Below are 22,262 nucleotides of genomic sequence, written 5' to 3' on the forward strand. Positions count from 1 at the left end.
CATGGTTTCAGAGGCTTCGCGTGGTCGGGCTGAATTCGATGGACACGATTAGGAGATGCTGGGAGGGATAGAACCTAAAACCCCGTCTCAACGACCAAGGGTGGAGATAGAAAGACCCGAAGATAGCATGGCCGTGGGATGACAATGGGGGAAAATTGTGAACTGGGGCGAACAGGCGTCCGATGGCGATGCCCGAAAGGAAAGTTCAAGGGAGGTTGCCGCATGCTTTGCGGTGCATATGTGCCGCGTGAGGGGTGAAAGGACCAGCATAAGGCTCGAGCATACAAAAACAATTCTGCTCTGTTGAAAGCTCCCCCTCACAAAACGAGCCACGTGACTTTGATGATTATCATTCGGTATCGCTCTCGTTCGGCATCCTCGTTCGGATCAAAACTCCCTGCCCCTCGAAGGAGAGCAGCACACACAAACAGCGAGCAGGCTGGAGCTCCGAGTGGAAAGAAGTCGATGCCTCTTTTTCTCGGCGTATTTTCGAGACGTCTAATCGGTTATTGATGCAAGAGCCTCCGACGCTGCACGGTTTTGGTTTTCCTCGCTCTCGCGAGACCTCTCGGTGATTAGAAACCTTCTTCTCCGCAGCAGAATCGCAGTCTGCAAATACCCTGAGTCTCAGCTTGACGGCTGCCAAGTGTTTTGTCTACCCCACGTATAATAGCCCGCGATCGATCCGGAGCGTCCCTTCGGAAAGCGGAGGCTCTGCCTAGATGATGGACTCCGCTTTGCCCCTAGCAGAACTCGACTCGGCTTTGAGGCGTTATCAGCAAGTTTGGAAATCGCGGGCCAGCATGAAGCGCAACAAAGCGTTAGGGCACTTATTCTTCGCACGAACGTTCCGTCGTAAAGCGTACCTACCAGTATGAATCGCGCGTCGTGCTCGAGATCTGTGATGAGATACCGTGGAAGTCTCTCGAAGCTAGGCTGTTTTACAGTTAGGCCGAGGGCCAGCGGTCGGCGAGGGAATCGAAAAACCACTCGACGGTCAGAAAGTCCGGCAATTAAATGAATTGCCAGGGACTGCGAGACACGACATGGGTTCCAAAATAGCAGCGAAAATCATTGATGATATCGCTATGCAAGACGTGTGGGCTACCATATCGCTCCGGGCCCGCGCTATCGGTTGAGATTCTACGCCCGGCGAATCCTTTCATGGTGATGATGCGTGCGGGCTTGAAGTTGGATGAAGGAGCTCCCATGGAAGCTTTTAGGGGAATATTGTTCTGCACCACACGCTAGAAAAAATTCTGCAAGACGATCGCGAGTCCGAGGCTGAAGGTACACGTTCATAAAAGCTCACAGCGAGCGAGACCGCGAGGGGGGTCCGCTGCGATCCATTCGCTCCGAACGGTACCGTGGAAACCTTGCGAATTCGCCAATGAAGAGGTTCGGGATGGAAAAATACGGGGTCTCAAGTTCGCTGAACGGGGATCGAAATACTCTCAGCGGCGTCTAACGACGAGGTTTACGAATTCGGTTCACGCGAACGTCGACCGCGCGTGTTTTCAGTCTAGAATGGGAGTCGGCTCGATTCCTAAAACAGCGAACATCGCAGATGTGACCTCAGCTGTCTGTTTTCATTAGAGAGGATCTATTTGACTAATGTCGTGAGCCCGTCGCCGCGTGGGTGCCAACCGCGTCAGCGTCTGAAGGCAGACTCCGATCCGACAGCGCACTCATCACTCCTGCTCGGGATCGGTGCTTCCAACATTGACATCCATTCTTGGTCGAAACCCGCGGGGTTTCCACTGCTCACAGCTGCCCGGGGCCCTCGGGAAGAACTCACCTCATGGCTTGGTTGTAGTAGTTGTAGGCTTCGAGCATATTGAAATTTTTCTCGTGGAAACGACCCAGATTATTCCACATTTTCACGTTTCCGGGAACGACCTTGAGCGCCGAGGAATACAAACGATATTCCGATTGCCTGAAAAGGGTGAAGATTAGTCGAGGACGTTCGAAAAACCTCAATTCTTCGGGAGCTTTCGAAGAAGGCTGTTGGGCTCATTCTCTTATCGAGCAAGTTTAGGCCCGGAGAGGAACGGATGGCCGCGGTTCAGTGGAGTGACCAGTCAACTAGAAGAATATCATCTTAAATGACACTGGTAAGCGTCAAGAAGAGAGAGGATGGGACCTCTACAATTTTTGTTCTTCCGGGGGTCGAGGGAAGAAAAAAAGCCGATCAGCCGCTCCCCAGCCACGGACGGCGGCAAAGTCGGAGGAAAAATCGTTATTCCCCAGAAGGAGGAGAAGCCCATGAATCGATGGGCAAAGGACGACAGACAGCGAGGAACAACGAGAACTGAGCATGCTGAAGTCCTGACTGGCGCCGTGGCTCCGCTGTATGGGTGCCGGCTCAATTCTAAGAGCCATCCATCACTCCTGTCGATGTTCGTCGTCGTCTTCGTCGTCCGCCCGACCGACCGCCTGCCTGCTCGCCCATCTCTGCATCCCTTCGTCCGTCCGTCCGCCCGCTAGTCTTCCCTTTCGGAGTCGTCTCTTTCTTGTTCTCTTCCACTTTTTCTTCGCAGTCACTCTTCTATTTCTTGCCATCTCTAGTTCAGATGTCGTTCGCTACTTGGCACCCACGATTTCATCTCACGCGAGAGCGCTCTTCTCATCTCCATGCGGCGCTGTCGTATCAGAATCGGATGCGGACTCGCGGGAAGACGCCGACCGGTCGAACGGCCCAGCGGACGTTTTCGTATCCGATCTCAAAAGTTTTGTAACTGATGAATGCATCTCGGGATTCTCGGCTTCTCCGGAGGGAACCGCGGGAGACAGACGGGCGGAACCCACTGAAGTCCAGCCACCGATCGGGGAACAATCCTCTCAGGACATCATTGTGTCGAGTTGCAAAGCGTCTCGCGGACGCAACGACGCGCAGTTGTGGGCTACGATTTCTCGGCTCTTGATTCCCGTCTCCGCTAAGCAGCGAATCAGCGGAACTTTCGCTTTAAAAGCTGAGCCCGGATGTGCTTCGACGATTTCCTCGGTGTTTTAAGGGAATCAATTTAACACGTCGCGGTCCTCTGAATTCCTCAGCCGAGTCGGGTCAGTTTTGAAGCATCGCGTCACGGACGTGGACCACAACTCATCTCGAAGCGGAGCGATTCCCATAGCTGGAGGCGTGGAATAGTCTTTGGGTTGCCCGTCCTGCAGTAGATAACTCGACTGTATTACCTAATAGGGAGTCCTTTAAATTAAAATGCTCACACTGAGTGAGAGATAGTCCTTGCTATCGTCGTGGGTCGGACAACGACTAGGAGTTCCGGCGGCGGAACTGGGCGTTCTCGTCGGTGAAATATGGCGTCACCATTCACGCCATGCATATTTTTGAAAATGCTTCCTCCACCGTCGCCCAGCCATCTCAACTTGCCTCGTCTCGCGTCCGCCCCCGCGCTTCCCCGTCCGGCCTGCGCTGGACTCGTGGCCATTGGGAGCAGAGAAGACGGAATGATTTATAAGAACAATTTTGATTCAATGTCCCTTCGGGAGGCCCGGGCACGACCAGAGAAAATCTGGTTTGCCGCCTAATGGTCAACTCGAGGCTCCGCAACCCCCGAAGGCCAACGTCGAGCGCCCGGTCGCCGTTCTCTGAGTTTATGCGCGAGGGCTCACATTAAAGTGAATGTCCCACCGAATTAAGACTTATGGAAATAATCGTCTCTGCGGCGGCCGTCGCGAAGCCTTTCCCGGGAGTGTTTTTACTCAAATCGGGTCCCTGACGGTCAGGAGGCTCGTCATCTCGGTGAAAGAGAGATCCTCTCGGCTGAACTTGTTGCTCCGGCTGAACGAGGGAGAGATGATTGAAGTCCTGTTTCTGTGCATGGACGACACCTCTTCTCATCTACCCATAACAGTTGCTGACATCGCTGCCCAACGTTATGTGGCCGCCGTCGCAAGAGGATTATCGTCAGCTGGGTTTCTGGGCATCCCATGGGACGAATTCCTGCTTCGGAACGCTGTCCAGATATCTGACTCCAGGGTCTCTCCTTTGTTTACAGTCATCTGGGAATTCGGGGGGCGATTTCATTCCGGAAAGGGGCCGTAGGGCAGGAGCAGCTCACGGAGGAACTCCAATCGCTGTCGTCCGAGTGACCGCTCGCATCAGCAGACGGGCGGACGCGAGTTTATTCAGGAATTCCGACTTAGAATGGCTTTGACCTCCATTACGAGAATATTAGTCTCGCCGACTCTGTCCGTCCTCGCTCCCTCCACCCTGCTCCCTCACTGTCCTCCGTAACCCGCAGAGGCCAGCGATGATGATGATGATGATACTCGGAGGAATTTAATTTTAAGTTCGAAGATGTTCTCCATCCGTTGATCTGCGCAATCGTCCGTCGGTCTGTCCGACTCTATGTCTGCCGCGACTCAGGCCCTCTTGAATTTACGAGACTACCGCGTCGGCTGGTTGTAATCTACTCGTTCTTACCAGAGGAGCTATTGTTGCACTCTACTCGGACACGGCGACTTAGGAACGAGTCTTCGAGGGGAGAGGAAATTCATTAGCTGCTCCGAGAAGAGCACACCCGTGCAGCTCAAACGCGTCCACAGGGCTCGGCAACGCGATCGGTATTTTGTCGCAAGCTGTTATTGACATCGGTGGAGCCGATAGCAAACGAATTCAAATCAATTCCTCTGAGCCACAGCCTCGGGGGTCGACTCTAGCTCGAGCCAGTGTTCGAGAGGTGCTCAAAATGCATGCGATCTCGCGGACATTCCGAGCCGCGTCCAATGGTTCTGGACGATTCCGGAAATATGATGCCAAGACACGCATGGAGTCTTTACAAAGGTACCAATAGTCTGTCTGCTCCTTCTGTTTTTGCGAAAGTTTCTGATCTAGTTCTCATCCGACCCGCCAGCTCATCGTTAGGCTACCACACAGGAATCGTAGAACTCCAAAACTTCTAATTAGTGCGAGGGTCTATCTACCTAATCACGGAGCTCTCATTTTCTGTCTCGGATATTCCTCAATTACGCAATGAAGTTCCTTCGGGGGGGGGACTCACCAATCGAGATTCCTGAGAGCTGTCTTAGCCGAATGAGTCACCACGAGCATCGTGATTCCTGCCACGGAGACGGACCGCAGAGCACTGGAAAGAAAAATGAAGGTTATCCGATGAACTGATGCAGGTGCTGACGCAAGACATACCTAATTGTTGAAGCTCATCGAGGCGATGGACTTTTCACCAAGATACGAGCGATCGTATCTACGTCAGGGTGAACTCCGGAACTCGATCCTCCCGTCGGTTTTGAGGTGAACTCAAGATCGCTCGAGCCGGAGTACCTACAGAAAAGTTTCATTTCGACGCTCCGAATGCAAACTGTTCCCCGAGTTTTAACAAAAGCTTCAGCTTTTTCGTACTGCTGCGGCGCGCGACGACGTGGGTTGGCGCTAGTTTCGTGGCTAACGTGTCGGGGGGTAAGAAGACTGACGCAAGGACCCGGTAGCTGCTTCCTCAAGCAGAAAATGCGCGAGAGCAAGTTGCGAGCGCTGCCGCGAATGATGCACGAAATGCAATAGCACGTCGGCTGCATGTGAATACCATCAGGCACTACCGCTCATATGTTGAGCAGCTTTGAAAGGTTTCACCTAAATTATGGGGTGTCTTTTCGGAGCGGCTCAACTCGCGAAGCCCCTCCATCCGTGTATTCCAGCTCCGTGGAGTGAACAAAAACCGATCGACGAATTTCGTCCGCGATTCATGCGGAAGCGAAAACGTCGGTGAATATTCCCCGTGAGTCGGAACGCATCACATAGTACGTCCCATCTCGGAGGCTACTGCTGCGAGGCTCGATTTCGGACCTTAGAATAAAACACCCGGGAAAGTCTCGTGGAGAAGCTCTGTAGTCCGTCCTCCAGACTCTCACGACTACTAGCAGATGGGCACATTCGTAACCCTGACGGCCACACAGAGCCACGGGTCGACGGCTTGCGACGGAGCAGGACTGCGAAGTATAGCCCAAGAAATGGTCTGCGCCGGCCGCTCCATTCCTCTCTTGTCTGGTGGGCCCTCATCAGCCCACAATCAGCAGCAAAGGATTACCAACAAATCAAGACCTCTGAGACCACCGACGAGCTCGGACCGCTGCACAGGCCGAGTATCCTTCGGCGTGCTCTTTCGCACGCAGGTAAGGGTCCAGCAATGGGCTCCGGGTGCCTGTCCGCTCTTTCGGGGATGAGCGGGAGGGCTTTGGGAAGCAAGAGAACTCATGAATACGAACAGACGAACGACAGGAACACACTGCTACTCTGGATCCCTTCGGCACGAGCACAAGCAGAGGGATTACGAGATTTGCCCCCGAGCTCTGCCAGACTCCGCTAGCTGCCCTCGTTCCGGACAATAATACGTACACATATACGAAGTCTGATTATGGCTGCGAAGTCTAATCCGTTGCTGGCAGCAACCCCTTATCCCTTCAGTCTGCATCGAGAGCGTTAATTCCGTCGCGCGGAACGTTTCCGGAGGTCAGAGTGCTCGAGACAGAAGGCGCGCCCTTCTTCACGCAGTTTCATCGCCGGGACTCTTGGCGAAAACTGGCGAACTCTCGCTCGGGTATCTCGGCCGTGGACACCGATTGAGGCTCAGCAATGAGCCATCGCCCTCGACCACAATCGGTCCGATCCGCTTTTGCGTCACGCCCGATCGTCGCGTCGGCGTGCCCTTGGACATCTACGCGTCAATCGATACCGCTTGCCGTACTCTGATGCAGGCTCGACATGAGCGCGAGCACGCTGTCTGGGAGCGCTGCGGGTTCCAGGGTTCTCATGAGGCCCTGTCCCACGGTGGAAAAACGCCACGGCCTGCTAATTCATCAGCGGTAACGGCTCGACCGCCATGATCCAATGGATTTTGGTCGGTGGTCGCTCTCGCTGGTCGGACGTCGGGCGCTCGCGCGCTGTCGCCCCCCCCGCCAGGCTGGAAGCGAGCGATTGGCTGACTGGGGACGCTTGTGGTAAACTTGTTCCGTACTCTATTAGAGAGCCTGCGTCTCATTCTCGTGCTTCGTATGTCGGATGGTTCCGTGGCGTACGAAGAGTAACAAATTGCCATGACGCTGCTCCATCACTGTCTGGAGAAGGCCTCGATTAACTCATTTACATCGTCGCTTCTCCCTCACGGCTATAAACATCCATCGAGGCGGAGGATGGAGCCGTAGAAGTAGGCCACCAGCAGCGGGTGTATTCTTGGTGGGCAACATATCTTCTGTGAGTCGTGCTATCTCCTGCAGAGTTCGTCTTTTGTTGAACCGGAATAGAGAGAACCTGCCGCCGACCCGAAACAATAAAAGACAGGCCCGCGCCTCCTCCACCTGAATCGAACGCATGAGCAAGATGAATGCTCCGTGCGTGCGTCCGTCCGTCCGCGGGGCGTCCCATTCTATCGCCGATACCCTCCCTTATCCCAGAGCGAGCCCAGAGCTGCCATACTTACTCGGTGGGCTTTCATACGGCGAGTAGACCCGGTGACAGCCGGTGATATTCGCGCGGCACCCTATCATTCGGGTAATTCGAAGCCTACCGGGCCGATAAACAGGTTTTAATTAGCGCTTCGGAGCCGACAATTCCGACGTTCTGATCAGTATGTTCGTGATTCAGAGGCTCGGAACCCAAAGGAGCCGCGTCGCTCCATTGAAACGAACTCCCTCCGTCATTCTGAGAGAGTCGAAAAACTTTTCCCCCCACCAAGTCCATCGAAACGAGAGAGGTTTTCACAAGGGAGCAGGATTCAATACGCCTGCTTCTCGGTGTTCCGAATAAATGTAAAAATCACCGAGGACCGAAAAGAGAATACGTCTATTCTTCTTTATACAAGAACTCGCCTGCAGAAAGGTTTGTCCGACTTTTCAGCACCTACTGGGAGGGGACGTTCAGCTGAGAAGCAGCCAGGCGTAGGCGAGTGTTGTTCTTATGAACGTCGAATGTTTCGGTGCCAAGTTTCTCTGTTTTCTCTTTCGCTGAAAGCTCTACTTTCCTGCCCTCCGCGAACAAATGGTTGAATGGCGGGTTGCATAACACGCTGCCGGTCAAACTCGACGCCAAAAACCTTGAGGACGGAATACTTCCATCCGTCTCTAACAATTGTGAAATTGAAACGACCACAGTGCGATGAACGTGAAACAGCATCGGGACGAGTAAAGGGAGCGCCCGTTCAGGTGACGAATCGAGGCATCTGAATCCTCGTAAGGCAAGGCCACTTTGTCTGCTGATCGCTCGGCTCGCCACGGAACGAAAGGGCGAGAGTGTCCCGGACGGCAAGATACACTCTCTTCCCGAAAACGGTCAAAACGAACAGTTCGATAACCGACCTGGCGATAAAAAGCCTCCGATTTGTATGTGCGCGTCTGCTTCAGGAGCCAGCGAGTGCCGCCCCCACCGTTCCATCCAGCGTTCCTGGGCACCGTAGAAAGAAAACGAGCGGAGAAGGACTGCGGAGATGGAGAGAGTCGACCGGGCAGTGGGAATAGGAGGGAGAGGCGGAAGTGGCGCGAGGGGAAATAGCGAGACGCGAGCTCGGTGCTTCGAAGAAGAAAATCTATGCTGTCGTCAAGTGCAATGGTCGAACGGCTCGAAGAAAGAAAAGGTATGGCTCGTACAGAGCTTCTGAACTTGCGCTCGCCTCAGCAGCCAATGATTTGGGAAAAAACAACTGGGACGAAGGAGCGAACGTGAGAACAACAAAAGGCGATTTCGAACGAGTTGGGAATGAACAGCTGGCCGAGAAGCGATTGCTGAGATTCCCTCTCCCCTATGTACGTTCGGACGTCATCATTACTATCTGCAGGCAAGTCGCTGCTAAGGAACAAACAAGGTGAGCCGTACGAGCCCGAGTGCGACGCTGGAGAGTTCCCAGCGACGGGAGAACCATCAACACGTTCGGGATGATTCCTTGCTCGGAGGAAACTTCCCGAGCTCGTCAGGGAAACTCGGCACTGTTACATACTTGTGAGCGCAAGTAGGATCTTGTATAGTGACCATGGCGGACTCCGAGAGAGCTCTGCCTTCGCATTCGGAACGTTTTGCTCGCCCATAGGGGGACCGGGGCTGGGAGCTACGAATAATACACGAGGACTGAGAGTTGGAGCCTTCTGTCGAGCCTCGCGCCTATGTTCTCAGAGGCGGGAGACTCTCGCTTACCACGAACAAAGTGAGACGCTTTTTCATCCTCGAGTAGAATTATTAGAGGATCTCTTTCATTCTCCTATGTTATGATGATCTTGTCAGAAGAGGAAATATGGTCTCCAGAACTGCACTTCAAACAGTCTCATTTGTTCAATCTCAGCTCGTTCCATGATTTCTCATCTCCGTCGTCCAGCTCTACATCGCAGACCGCAGCGGCCGCGTCAGCGGTCATTGGCGAATGTAAAAGCAGCAGAGGCAGCAGCGAAGGCAGGATACCAAATCAAGTCCGTTTCTCGCATAATTGGAGACGGCTTACTCTCACCGCTCGGCTCCACGAGCCCTCAGCCGAGTTTCTATGGGTGCACGCCGATCTCGAACCCGGAAGTTCGGGTCGGATGGGGCTGCGAAAGTCTTTGGAATGAGATGACGAGAATGCTGCATGAAGCGGCGACCTTGAGAAGCATGGCCGACGCTTGAAGCTTGTGGGGAATTCTCGAGACAACGCGCGTCAACGGAATTGCGCGCTCAGCCACTCCCTCCCTGGATTGTATCCTGAGATCCCACACACGTGGCTTGCAGCTGCCCGGGCTGCGGCTGAGAAGAAATTCGCAGCATGGGTTCGTCCTCGCGTCTCCACGTGATTTAAGATGGGCTTGGGGGCGCGAGAAACAGCAGCTACCGCAGAATTAAAGCTCACACCTGCGGCTTACACTTGCTCCCTATTTATGAAACGGTCGACACACATAATCCTGGTAGACCTAAAAGCAGCGTCGAGAGCCGTGGTCGCGGAGAGCTCCCGCCGCGAGGCTCGTGCAGCCGAGATGGATCGCGATGTTTTCACAAGAGCCTCCCTTTTTCGTTCCACCGAGTTCAGGTCTCGCTTCTCCATTTTCCCCCTTTTTCCCCCCAAATAATTTGCAGCAGAAGAAGAAACAAAAAAAAATACCGCTACCAGGAGAATTACTGCTTCGCGCAGTTGCTGCCGCCGGCTTGCTGCTGGCGGGCTTTGAGCCTGTGTTTGCGCGGAGCGAGAACTTGAGATAAAAGACAGAAAAAAAGTGGGGCGGGTCGTCGAGCGCAGCTCAGAGGATATGAGATGCGACAAGACGTCGACGACGTCGGAGCAAGGACTTTCCCAATTTCGCCACCATGGCTGGCACTGCTTAACGAAAACGCGAACGGGCGAGCGAGAGAAAGCAAGGAAGTCGTTTCCGGAGAGGACGACGACGACGCTTGAAAACGGATCAGTACGGAGGAAGACAGTCGGCGTAATTGACTGCGACAGACGCCTGCTCGCCCGCCCGGCCGCCTCCTGGCATCCCGACAGTCGTATACCCACTCGCAGTCGGTTACCATCCAAGAAGTTTCTCCCTACTCCTCCCCCCCTCCCCCGCTCCTATTCTTCATTCCCCGGGAGCTCAGGTCCCCTCAAAGTCGCTGAGGAAGATGACAGAGAAACAACGGCACCACAAACTCTTCGTAGGGCCCAGGGAAAATTTGTTACGACAGCTTGTTACAAATATTTCGCACAGTTCCGTGGAGCTCTGCACGTCAGAACTTGTTACGCAGCGATCCGAAAGCCTCAGCGTTGGCGGCGGGCGGACGCGTGGCCTTGGCGAACCTCGCTGTCGTTGATCCCTCTGCGTCAATTTCGAAATTCTCCGGTATCGGGAAAAATCCGTGGCATTGCATTAGTGTCACGGTGTCGTTCGGACCCTATCCGCGCAGAGTTCCCGGGATCACGTCGATGATCCTCAAAGTTGAAACTTCTTCAAACTGCTCGGGACCGTCCATCCGGCACATCCTCGCCGTCTCCCGAACTCCAATCTACTGTGGTTTAATGGTTTCGGTGCCGGGAACCGGGCGCATCATATACGCTTGACTGTTTCCTCATCAACAACTGGGGAGGCTATGCCAACGATAGGTTTTTTCCTTTCTTCGATGGCACCAAACTGCTCGAGGAGGCTTCTCATGAGAAGGCTCCGTCAAGTGTGAATGTGTTTGAGCTAGAGCTACAAAGGCTGACGGCTCTCGATCCATGCGGGAGCGGAATACCGCTTCTCTCCCAGGGCTCGCGACTGACACAGATCAGAGAGGACTCTGACGCGGATCCGCGAGTCCAGAGGTCGAGCACGTTCCATGCTAATGAGGAAAAGGCAAAAACCGCCTCTGGCCGCTAGTGGGTCGGTGGGTCTCTTTGTCTTTGCCTTGCATCCAACGGCTACCAAGTTAGTCACTCGGTCAGAGCATGTCGACAGGCAGCAAACTCGGTGGTCGCCGAGCTGCATGAACGATACTCCTTGAGAGTTTCGCTTGATGGCAGCCTTAACCCACCACGGCGGTCCTCGCTCTGTTTCTCCCGCTCCCGTAGTGCTAATATCAGGGGAGCAGCATCCTACGCCCATGAATATCGAGCTGATCCCAGCTGGACGTCCACAGCGGATGTGTCCTGTTCGGGAGGACCCGGCTGACAAGTGAGAGCAAACTAATCTGGCGGCAGGTTGTGCTCCAACGCGTCCGCTCCGCTGATTCCCGCACACGGATTTACATTCAGCTGAGGCACAGTGAGCAGATGTATGGATGTGGTTAGCACCGGGATGGATTCTGCCTCGTGTGCGGCAGCACATTGTTTACACTCCGTGGATGGAGCCGGATCGACAGAATAAACCGAACGTGAACGGAGTCGCTGAGACCGAACTTGTTCGACGGCGGTCCCCACTGCTCATCGAGTCGTAATCCGCTCGGACGGGTGAGCTCACGGACAAGCGGGACGGAGGCTCGGGATGATGAGCCGGTAGCCTACGGTTTATTGAAGCGATCAACACAGAAGGGAGCTTTAGAAATGCTGCGAGTGTCTTTGTTGGAACGCGGCGTGCAACCGCCACGAAACAAGACTGGCGGCAGGGGCGTCGGCAGTCTTCCGTCTCCATCCAGCCAGCGAGCGAGCCATGCAAATGCTAATGCGTCATAATCATTCAGAAATACCCAGTTGCCCGCCCGGTCGCGCATCTTTTCATGATGCGATGCACGAGCTTCGTGCGAAGAGAGACAGCGCGCCGATGCCGCCGCTGATGCTCGTGGTGGTCTCTTTTGAAAAGAGCCACTTCCACTCTCTCCTCCTTACCCCCGCCTCCCGCAGCTCGAGCGGAGCAACAGTCGATGCCATAAACAACTCTGGGAACAGAGTATCTACAGCACCCAAAAAAAGATTTATTAACTCTCAAATCCGCTCAACTGGGAGCAACTCGAATTTAATTAGAAATCTGGATTACCGTACCCTCGGAGCCCAGACCCCGGAGCCCGCGGATTCCATCATGCTCGAATCGTGTCATTGCTTGCGGACAACCGTGTATCCATGTACGGTCTCCCGACTCCCATCTCTAGGAGAGCATCAAACGGAGACCGCTGTGCGAACACATGGGCCGCGCCGCTCACTCAGACATAAAATGCTCAATATAACAAGATGCCATTCAAGGCGTACCCGGGCAAGCTGATATGGCCCGGCAATAATCGGCGGTAAATGTGAAAATGGCTCTTTGGAATCGGTCTTTTATTGTTTTATGACGCTCGGGCAAAGCTAACATCCAACATTCAACACTGCACTACGACACCGGGTGGGGGCTCGGACCGCTTGAGCAAGAGAATGTCCGTGCCGCGGGGGAGTACATTTTTTCTCTGAACGAGACCACCGATAATCGATGTGGATATTTTACATTGGTAATATTCTGGAAATCCCAGGATGAAATCTCTCATCCGCTCCCAATCGATCCGAATATAATGCTCTCCTGAGCTCGGAGGGAACGATTTTCAATAGATGAGGAAGGTTTGATCCGATATACATATTCCTACGATGACTGATACCAGCGGAGAACTCTCTGAATTTCACCGTTGTGTATCTGCCGTTTTTTCCTCGGTCGATTCTAATACCCAGAGCGGAAAGATCGGTGGATGCTTCGTCAAATTAATCGCCAGCGTGTACCGCTTCCAACCGACGGCTAACCAGCAGCACCAGCATTACTTTAGCAGAATTTCAGCACGCCGCGAGCGCGCGTGCGTGCCGGCGGAAGAGTGGAGGAGAGCGTTAATAGACGCCATAGTTCTGTTTTAGTCCTCTCAGCCCTCTTTGGCGGGCGCGCAAATCGAATTAGTTCACGAGCTCCACCGCGGCCGTTTCGCCGTCTCCATCACCGCGTAAGCCGCCACCGCCGCCGCTTTCTACGCCACTATTGCTAGCCGCATCCGACGCAGCCAGATGAGGAGGAGCAGCGGGGGAACTCCGGACGGTCCCCAGCGGCAAAAACATCCCTTCGGTTAGTTTTTACCGCGAACCATGCGAGCGGTGCTCGGTACAGAACCGCAGGCCGCCGAGCTCACTGACCGATCAACGGGAATCATGGGACCGTGCACGTCTAATGGTCATCTTGGACGAGCATCGCGAGCGCGCCGGACGACCCCAGCAACGAACCCGCAAGCGGCTACTCATTTGAGACGAGAATAGATTCCATCCGCGTCGGGTCCTTGCTTATCTCCATATAAATCCGCAAAAGCGACCCGAACGATCTGTTCACAATAATTGGTCTTTCGAGTGGAGTTAGTCATGTGACGGTATGAATTCCGAGCTCAAACAGTCAGATTTACGTGAGGCTTGGATCCGAGCGTGAGTTTCCCTCCGGAGGGAGACCTGCACGTAGGTTCCTAAGCCGGTTCTGAGCTCGAGTGCTCTCACTTCGTCCGAGTGACAACAGCCGGAAGTAGTCTGGCACCAGTCCATGACGAGCAACACTACCGCATCAAGAGCCTCGCTGGTCAGCACTGACAACACTGAACCTGAAGAGGAACTCACTGCAAACGACACGAGTTCCTTTAGCTTCGCTGGTCCGGAACAGTTGAGAGAAAAAAGAGCTCCAACTCTCTGTTTGCACAGACAGTGAGATTAGAATCTATTAAGAGCAGGGTACAGCCATCGCTGCTGCGAGAGAGGGGATCGGTGTCGACGCCTGGCCGTTTTGTTCGATTTTCTAAGGATTTCCGATAAGATTTCTAGGTTTGCGGTGCTCGCAGGCCGCCTGCTCATGCCCCGCAACGAAGAGAAGGAGTGCTGGCGGAGCTCGGCAGCCGGAGCAGCGCAAGGCTTCGCTCGGAAATCTCGGAGTCGGATTTCGAACTTACTAGTCGGAATCGTCTGCGAGTAGTGTCTCCGTACGATCGAGCTTGAATTGATCGGTTCGGCTGTACGATAAAATGACGCGACGAGAATGACGAGACGAAAATGACGCGAAGAAAATTCCGCGAGCCGAAGATGACGCGGGCGGGAATGACGCAGGGAAAAGGACGCGAATCCAGAATGACGAAGGGAGATGCCGCAAACCCAAAATGACGCGAGATCAATGCATGCGTAATTCCGGATGTTGTTCGGCTATAAACCTATGTCAGGGCTGCGGGCCGGGATACGATTGGCTCGACCGCTGTCAGACGGCACCGAGTTTGAATAAGACAGTCCAGCAATCCCGCGTCATTTTCGGCTGGCGACATTTTCCGCGCGTCTTTCTCATCGCGTCATTTTCGTCGCGTCAGCTGGGGGTCCCCCGGATCGGTTCCAATCCACGCGCGGCGAGACACGCAGACTGGGGAGCGTCTCGAATACAGCGGGATGGATTGCGGCAAACACAGATAGAGGTTCGATGAGCGATGAGCGCTGCGAGCAGAGGATATGGGACTCGGAGCGCAGTCCAGGTCGAGACGAGCGGCGATGTCGACGAGGAGGTCCAAGTGCTTTTTGTCACGACATTAAAGACTGCCCGTAGTGCTGTATAAAAATCCGGGAGACGACTTGAAGAACCAGCTTTGAGAAAAACGGATAAGAAGGAGACGCGGTAGGACGAGCGCTAAGCTGCGTCATATCTCTACGGCCGGATTGAACGTGTTCCGCGCAGACGTCTAAGCTTAGAGCCCTGTCGGATGTTCCCCTTCTGGCTCGTTTGTCTGCTCGCCCTTTAAGGCGTTCTTTTCGGCACACAGCGCGCTTTTCCTGTTTCTGCGCATCGGTCCGTTCGAAGGAGGGTCGAAGGTCGAACAGAAGAACATCTCGAAGAACAGACGAGGATTTTCGAAGAAATTCTCTGTCTGTTTCTCGTATCCCCGGATGTCATCGTGTTCTGCGACATGTCACGGTAAGGTTGGGCTGGCGTCAAGGCAAGTGAAGTTGGTTGCCGCCGTCACGTCTCCAAAAAATCGAAAACTAGTGCGAGATCCTCTGATTGAATTCACGTTCAGCGTTGCTGTCTGGAGGCTTCTATATATTCTCCAGAATTCTCGGATCAGATGCTTCGCGCCGCCGCTGGACACCTCCGAGGGAACACCTGCTGCTCTGGCCATTCATAGGTACTGCCGATACGGAATCGCATTTCGGAGCGACTTTGCTCGCAATCATTCCAGAGGCACGACCCGCGGGAAAATGTAATCAACTTGAGACCTCGCTCTGTCGCCTTTCTTCGGAAGACTCAGTCACCCAGCCCAGTTCCTTCCGCCGTCGGAGCCTCGTTCCAGCTTCGGATTTTCTTTCTTCCATTTTTTTTCCTTATTCCCCTCCGCTTCCTCAATCTACTCGCCGTCACCGCTCTTCTCCGCCCGGTCCCATAGTTTTCTTTGGCTTCTTTTCCTCCACTCTGAGAATAGCGTGGCGAGCAGGCGAGAACCCGTTATCGATTTCGCATCTTGGCTGGCAGAAAGACTCCGCCCTCTTCCTCTTCGACGGTTCCTTCGCTTCGATCCTTTCTTTCGGCACCATTTTTTCCGTCCATTCACACTTACTAAATGAAGCAACCACAAAAGCCTCGCGGATTTAGTCGACTTTTCCCGGGACCCTCATCGGTTTCTGCGAGTGAAGCCCAATTCGTTCGCGATTAAGATTTTCGCAGCGAATATTGCCGAGTCCGTTTCAGTCCGGTACATCGGTGCGCCGATTCCATGCCGGGGGCCACAACATCCGTGAAACCTTCTCGGCCTCTTTCGGAACAGGACATTGCTCGCCGAGGAAGATTGTGGACTAATTGGGGACTACGGCAGATCGGCTGATTGTCAATTGAGAGTCTTAGTCGAAGAGCGGGTCATTTGCGCTCGTGATCCCCGCCGCTTATCTCAGGACTCTGGTTGCTCGAACCACCGCTGGATTTGTCAGGTTTGCATAGCCCGACCGCAGCCGCAACGGCTCTCTTCTTTCTTCTTTTTTTCTCAATGAGATGCGGGATAGACTCGGGACATTTTTATGTCTCTGCTACCGTCCGTTCCATCGTGTGCTAAGCAGGAGCCGTCGCAGGAGCAGAAACGGGGCCCCGCATGAACCACCCTCCACCAGAACCATAGTGAGATGGTCAAAGAGAGAGAAGACAGGTTAAAGTCTTTCCGAATCCTTACAAACTGAAGAACACGTCGCGACTACTTCCCTCCTCCAAATATAGGAATTACTAGGAGCATGCTATTCCTCTTTGCCACCACCGCACCCAGCTGACCGCATATCGCGAACATGCCTGTGTCGCTTTTACATCAAAAGGACAGAGGGACAGCGCTCACACTCGGATGCTCCATGTTCTCTCGAGCAAGAAACTCTCTCCCGTGTATTTTCTCGCCGTGATGCTCCCTGAGAGACTCGAGTCCATGCGTTGCTGCACTCCGAGTCGATGAAGCCATACTCGAGAGCCCATCGATCGATCGACGTCGGGGGAGAGCTGCTCTCGGAGGGATCTCAGCTCGCGTTCAAAGACTGGGGCCTGGAGCGGACCGGCCTTCTTCGGAAGCAGAATGCAGAAAAAGAGAATTAGCAGCCTGACGATCGGCTTATTCATATCTCACGCCGGAAGAGCGAAGTATCCTCGCTCCTCCCAAGACGGAGTCTGAACCGTGAGCTCCCAGCGATATCCTCTTCGGTTATTTTAGTTCCCTCGGAGAAGAGGAATTATTGAGGTTGCAGACGCAATCTCAAATCGGAATTCTCCTTCTTGACGAACTGAGATGCGGCTCCATCCGCGCCGAGAACACGTCGTCCGCTCCTCCTCCTTCGGGAGAAGGAGCCGGCATTGCGCGGAAAACAGAAAGAAAAAACCGACTTGTTACGTGAGTTGCTCGCGAAACGAGATCTGGAATTCCATTCTCCTCCGAGAATTCGAGAAAGGCTCCCCCTACGATAATTCAATTATTTCGCTGGAGGTACGCGATGTGCAGCGCTCAGGCAGCTGCCCTTCCGGATTCGTCGGGACAGAATGCGTTCAGTAATACGCTGTTACCGACTCCCACCGAACAATGCGCGGGAAACTATCCCAGTGAGAGGATAGCGGAGCTTCGAGCTCTGAGCTAGACTGCGAGAGATGAAGAACCGACAGAACTAGCCCAACAGACACGGGGCGCCGGAAAGGGGGGAGGAGGAGGATAAAGTTCGAACGAAGCAGCAGCATTCCATTAACGGGTAGACGAGCGCAGAGAGCCCCCGACCGAGTGAGCGGATGGGCAAACTGGCGGACGTTTAGACGAAAAAAGCGGCGAGGAAACGGACCAAACTTTCCGTAATAGGTCTGCACCGAAAGAACGGTAGAGTGTTCGGGCTCCCTTTGCTGTTGCCGCTGCCGCCTTTTGCGATACGACTAACCCAGGAGGAACGGAGCATTTAGCCCTCCGAGAAGCATCGCCGTTAGCATTCGATTCCGAGAAGCTGCATCGACGAACGTATTTCGCCCGTCGGTCGGTCGCCGCGCCTCACGTTGGGAAAACCAACTCGATATGCCCATCATCATTGTGCTCCCGCTGAGGGAGAGGTGCGAGACCGTCCCTCAACGGTCGGACGGGGCACGCAAGCTGCGAATTCTGCTCCCTCACAGTCTCCCTCGAGCCCAGGATAGTCGCGGAAGCACGGCAGCGGACCATCTGCACGATGCTGCCGTTGGCTTCGACAGGCTCTGCGTGACTGACGCACAAAAGCTTCGTTTTACCTCCGTTTTCGTCCAATTATGAGATTGCAGTTTCGCTCCGAACAAATGGGCTGCGTGACAACTTGAATTGAAAACGAACGATCGGCTTAACCTTGCAATTAGGTACATTCATTATTCCCCGCAGGGCGGCGCCTCTCGACGAGCGCCGCTGATTGTCTTCCCCTTCGTCTCTCAGCGAAACTCTCCTTCGATTCCACCGGTCGGTATCGATTTTACACAGTCTTCCATTTCTTCCCTCCTTCTCGATCTCGGTCGGAGAACGGAAAAGGTCCCCCCATCTAGACAATGGAAATCTGTTCCGATATTGAGATGTCCGAGGAAACGCGTTCTGTGTGCGATTGCCGAGCCCGCAGCCGACTCGGCGTTGAGGAGATCGTAGTCTTTTGAGAAATCTGGAATATCTCATGCTTTCTTGAGAGCACTCACCCCGATGAGTAGAATCTGTTCCATCCAAGAGCAACAAGCAACGAAAATCCCATACTTGGCAAGTACAGGACCCGTTCGGCGATCACGAAGCCAACAGGGAAAAATACATTTGAAGCTGGTAGGTACGGAATCGCAGCCATTGCGACCGCCTGAAAATGAGAAATATCTTGCTTGAGATCTTAGCGTGTGCGGAGAAACAGTTCAGGATTCACGATCCACCCTCCTGAAGGGGAATTAGTCGCCTGTCCTCGGTCGCCTCAGGACAATCTCGACGCCGCCGGCGCGACGTCGGAGAACCCAGAGCACGATTGAAGACTCACCATCAACGCTCCGGTGTTTTGTCTCTTAGCGACGAGCAAACTCCGGACGCCGAAGAAAATGAAGCTATAGACAATCAACGTGGAAACGTTCCGGCAGTCGAACAGCGAGGTGACCGGCACGATGCTCCCAGATGTCCAATCACAAGCGAGCTGACTCGGGAAGACGAGTAACGCAGCGTTCAGAGATGTCAAATAATTGTACGTCAGCTGTTTCACCCAAACACCCATCGTAGACACCGGGTTGTCCAAACTGGGAGGGCAAGGGACAGGCAGGTTAGCTCCAGCTCTTCGTCATGAGCGTGATAGTCTGATATGTTTTTATTCCAAGGATATTCATGAACTTCCCGAAGGGCTGGGGAAAATCGGGATGGGAAACGGCGCACGAACCTGCTGAATGCTGGGATGTGACTTCCCATGATGGACAACCGAAACGCAAGGATCACAACTGCCGTCGATAGAAGCCCCGCCGTCTGCTTAAATGCCGCCGTTTGCCAACTCTCGTAGCGATGGGCGTTCTGGCGGATACGTAAGGCCTGGTAGACGCAACACACCCCTGAAGAAACGATTAGCGTTAATGGACAACAAAACTCACCCACCCTTCGGTTCGCCAGCCGAGCTCGCCGACCATCCGCTTGCTTACTAGCTCTTTTCCCAATTCTATCGTTCTCTTTCTCGCTCGAGTATCCGGACGACGTACTCGAAGAACTACTCCCTCGAAGCTTGCGACCCGCGAATTGGCTGGGTCAGCCACCAAAAAAACAGACTAAGTAGGAGACACGTGTAGTAGGGGTCTCTGGTCTCGACAGTCTGCAGACGCGGACCCCGTCGTCGACATCGGTGACCGCAGCCGCCCCTCGAAAGCGGTCGTTTTCTATTAATGGTATTTTTGCCGAAGTTTTTAGCGAAACCACTCACCAATCGCCGTGATCGCTTGTTCCTTGCACAGCATACCGGCCCCGGACAACAAGGCTGTATTCAAGTAATACTGCCATCGCGTAGCTGAAAAATTCGCCGTCTTAGAAATCTGAACCATTCGATACCGAGAACTCGTGACGATTCTCAGAACCCGTGTGCGGGGGAGCTGAGAGGAGTCGTTTCGAGAAGGCTAATATTCCGCTAAGGGCTGAGGGTTCCGATGAATCAGCACAGAAACTTCGAAAGACGACAGATGGACCTTCAGATCTCCTTAATAAGCGGATGGTACTGAAGCGTTCCGGGTATGGGGGAGCTATAGTCGTGTGATGTACACATGGGGGCCAGGAGAGAATGGAACGATGGCGTGAGCCGCTCGTCGTTTGGAGCTCTTGATGAATTGCAATACTCACCATTAAGTTTTCCATAGCTGTTCTCATGGTCGTTGCCGATGTAATAGACTAAGGCACACAAATAGAAGAGGGCCGAGAGCAACTCCGCCCGACCAACGATCGAAGCAACCTGAAAAGAGCCATGCCTGCTTTAATTCTCCTCAATAGTCTCCCGCTATCGTAACCATGAATGATGACACCGGCAGCTTGACCAGCCGAGCGTCAGAGACGAGCATTCCCTTAAATCGGTCATTTCCCCATTAGGGACGATGGAGGAAGGAACTTACCGCTTCTGAATGTAAAGGATGCACGGCGAACAGGAGAGCTGCAACACGCGCCGTGCGCGTACTCACCAGCATCAAACACAAACGCATGAAGAGTACGCTTACAGCAGAGTGCAGAGCTACGTTGACCGCATGATAACCGATGGGTCGTAGTCCATCTAGCAAGTAGTTGGCTCGAAACGTCAACGTTGTGAGGGGTCGATAAGATTTATGACTATGCTCCTGAAAGACGGGTGGAGAAATGAATTAATTCTTGGCTACCACAACGTCGCAGTCATTTCGACATCAATGTTCTCTTTTATTTTCTCTGATTCTCAGTCCTATCGGTTGGGCGTGATTCGATGAATACGAAACTAGTTCCTCGGGGCTTTCAGAACCGGCCGGGTTCCGGACGCAGGAACCTATGACGGAATCTGCGATCTGTAGGATCTGCAGAACCTGTGCGCAAGCGCTCGGGGAGGCGCCTCGGATGGACGCGAACCGATTTATCGATACAAGCAGACTCGACGCTCACAGACGCAGCTGCTCCGAGACAAGCGCTCGCTACTTGTGCGACGGCATCAATTCTAGTCGTGGAGGATATTTTTACACACATGCATGTACATATGTATACCGCTAACGGTGCCGCCGACGTCCCGTAGAGAACCTCGTTTGGCACACACTTCGGTCGTGCTCTGCGGCAATTAATGACAAATAGAGATGTAATCGTGCCAAGCTGTAGCGGACGGAGGCAATAAACAACGCAAAGAGAAACGGAAAGCAAAAAATTATGCCGCTTGCCGAAGCATTGAAGCATTCGTCGGTGGCTGGGAAAACGGAAATGGAATTACTACCGCTGAAGAGAAGCCAGCGAGCAGGGGAGACTACGCAAGAGAGGAGAGAGGAGGCCACGTGCGGAGAGGAAAAAACTCCACCGGCGTCCCGAAGTCACATCGGCCCTGTCGTTGCAAGCGACTGAGCTCGCGACCAACGAGCCTCCGGCTCGTGTTCTAAACCTCGGCGGCTCCTCTAATTGCGCCATTAAACGCCGCCATTGTCACAAATATTTTTTCGAGCACTGTCCATTGTTACCGTTTATTGCGACGTCCAAGTCAATCGCAACGAACTAGATGTGCTCATAAGATACGCTGCGTATCGCAGCTTGTCGTGAGGCGGATAAATAATACACATGTATGTGCTAAGTAATCAGCTGCACAGACTGACTGAGTAAGACGGCACTGCTTACCTTTTGGATTGGGGTACCCCAGAAGTCGTTTCTGAAGATGTTCTGCATGGGGCTGTGCGGGCGTATATCGCGGTTCTCCTTGACGGCTATGACGTCATCATAGACCATATCTCCGGGGGTGGCTGTGAGGTACACGACTGCAGCGACGATAGCGATCAGACTCGCCCATGTCCGATGCCTGCAAGGTTCGTCTGGAGCTGGTTCTGGACTACTGCAGCGTGAGGAATTGGAACCCTCGGAAGGGGCCCGACTTGAAGCGGGTGACACCCGCCAAGTCTTTCCTGAATGCAAGCAGTCAGGCATCTGGAAAAGGGAAGGGGAGGATGTTATTTCCTGGTATTCACGTGAATCTCTTCCATTTTGTCGACAGTCTGGGGCGAATCCATCGCCGGGAAGAAGCCAATGTAACTAAATCTTGTATTTCCATAAGATCATCCGCGTATACTATAAAGCTGATTCGGCGATTCGGAGATGGATGATATGGAAAAATTATAATTGACGCACTCGTCGTCAAAAAATTACGACCCGGTCCTCTAGTCACCTTCTTTTCAATCACGCGTTTTTTTTTTTCGATATTGCGCTCGGACAA

At 53.6% G+C, this 22,262-nt stretch overlaps 1 protein-coding gene across 1 annotated transcript in view; it reads right to left on the reverse strand.

The window, feature by feature from the left end:
• Positions 1 to 22,059, reverse strand: part of LOC108864489 (protein O-mannosyl-transferase TMTC3) — a 28,447-nt gene extending 6,388 nt beyond the window's left edge. The window contains exons 1-10 of the mRNA XM_029111984.1: positions 22,018 to 22,059; positions 21,674 to 21,976; positions 20,452 to 20,670; positions 20,186 to 20,294; positions 19,776 to 19,859; positions 19,248 to 19,413; positions 18,861 to 19,110; positions 18,541 to 18,689; positions 5,022 to 5,105; positions 1,799 to 1,936 (exon numbers count right to left, since the gene is read on the reverse strand). Coding sequence (XP_028967817.1) covers positions 1,799 to 1,936; positions 5,022 to 5,105; positions 18,541 to 18,689; positions 18,861 to 19,110; positions 19,248 to 19,413; positions 19,776 to 19,859; positions 20,186 to 20,294; positions 20,452 to 20,670; positions 21,674 to 21,976; positions 22,018 to 22,059 — 1,544 coding nt within the window. The remainder of the gene's footprint in view (positions 1 to 1,798; positions 1,937 to 5,021; positions 5,106 to 18,540; positions 18,690 to 18,860; positions 19,111 to 19,247; positions 19,414 to 19,775; positions 19,860 to 20,185; positions 20,295 to 20,451; positions 20,671 to 21,673; positions 21,977 to 22,017) is intronic.
• Between the last annotated feature and the right edge of the window lie 203 nt (positions 22,060 to 22,262).

This window comes from Galendromus occidentalis, unplaced genomic scaffold, assembly GCF_000255335.2.
Source record: "Galendromus occidentalis unplaced genomic scaffold, Mocc_1.1 scf7180000077477, whole genome shotgun sequence".
Lineage (NCBI taxonomy): Eukaryota > Metazoa > Arthropoda > Arachnida > Mesostigmata > Phytoseiidae > Galendromus > Galendromus occidentalis.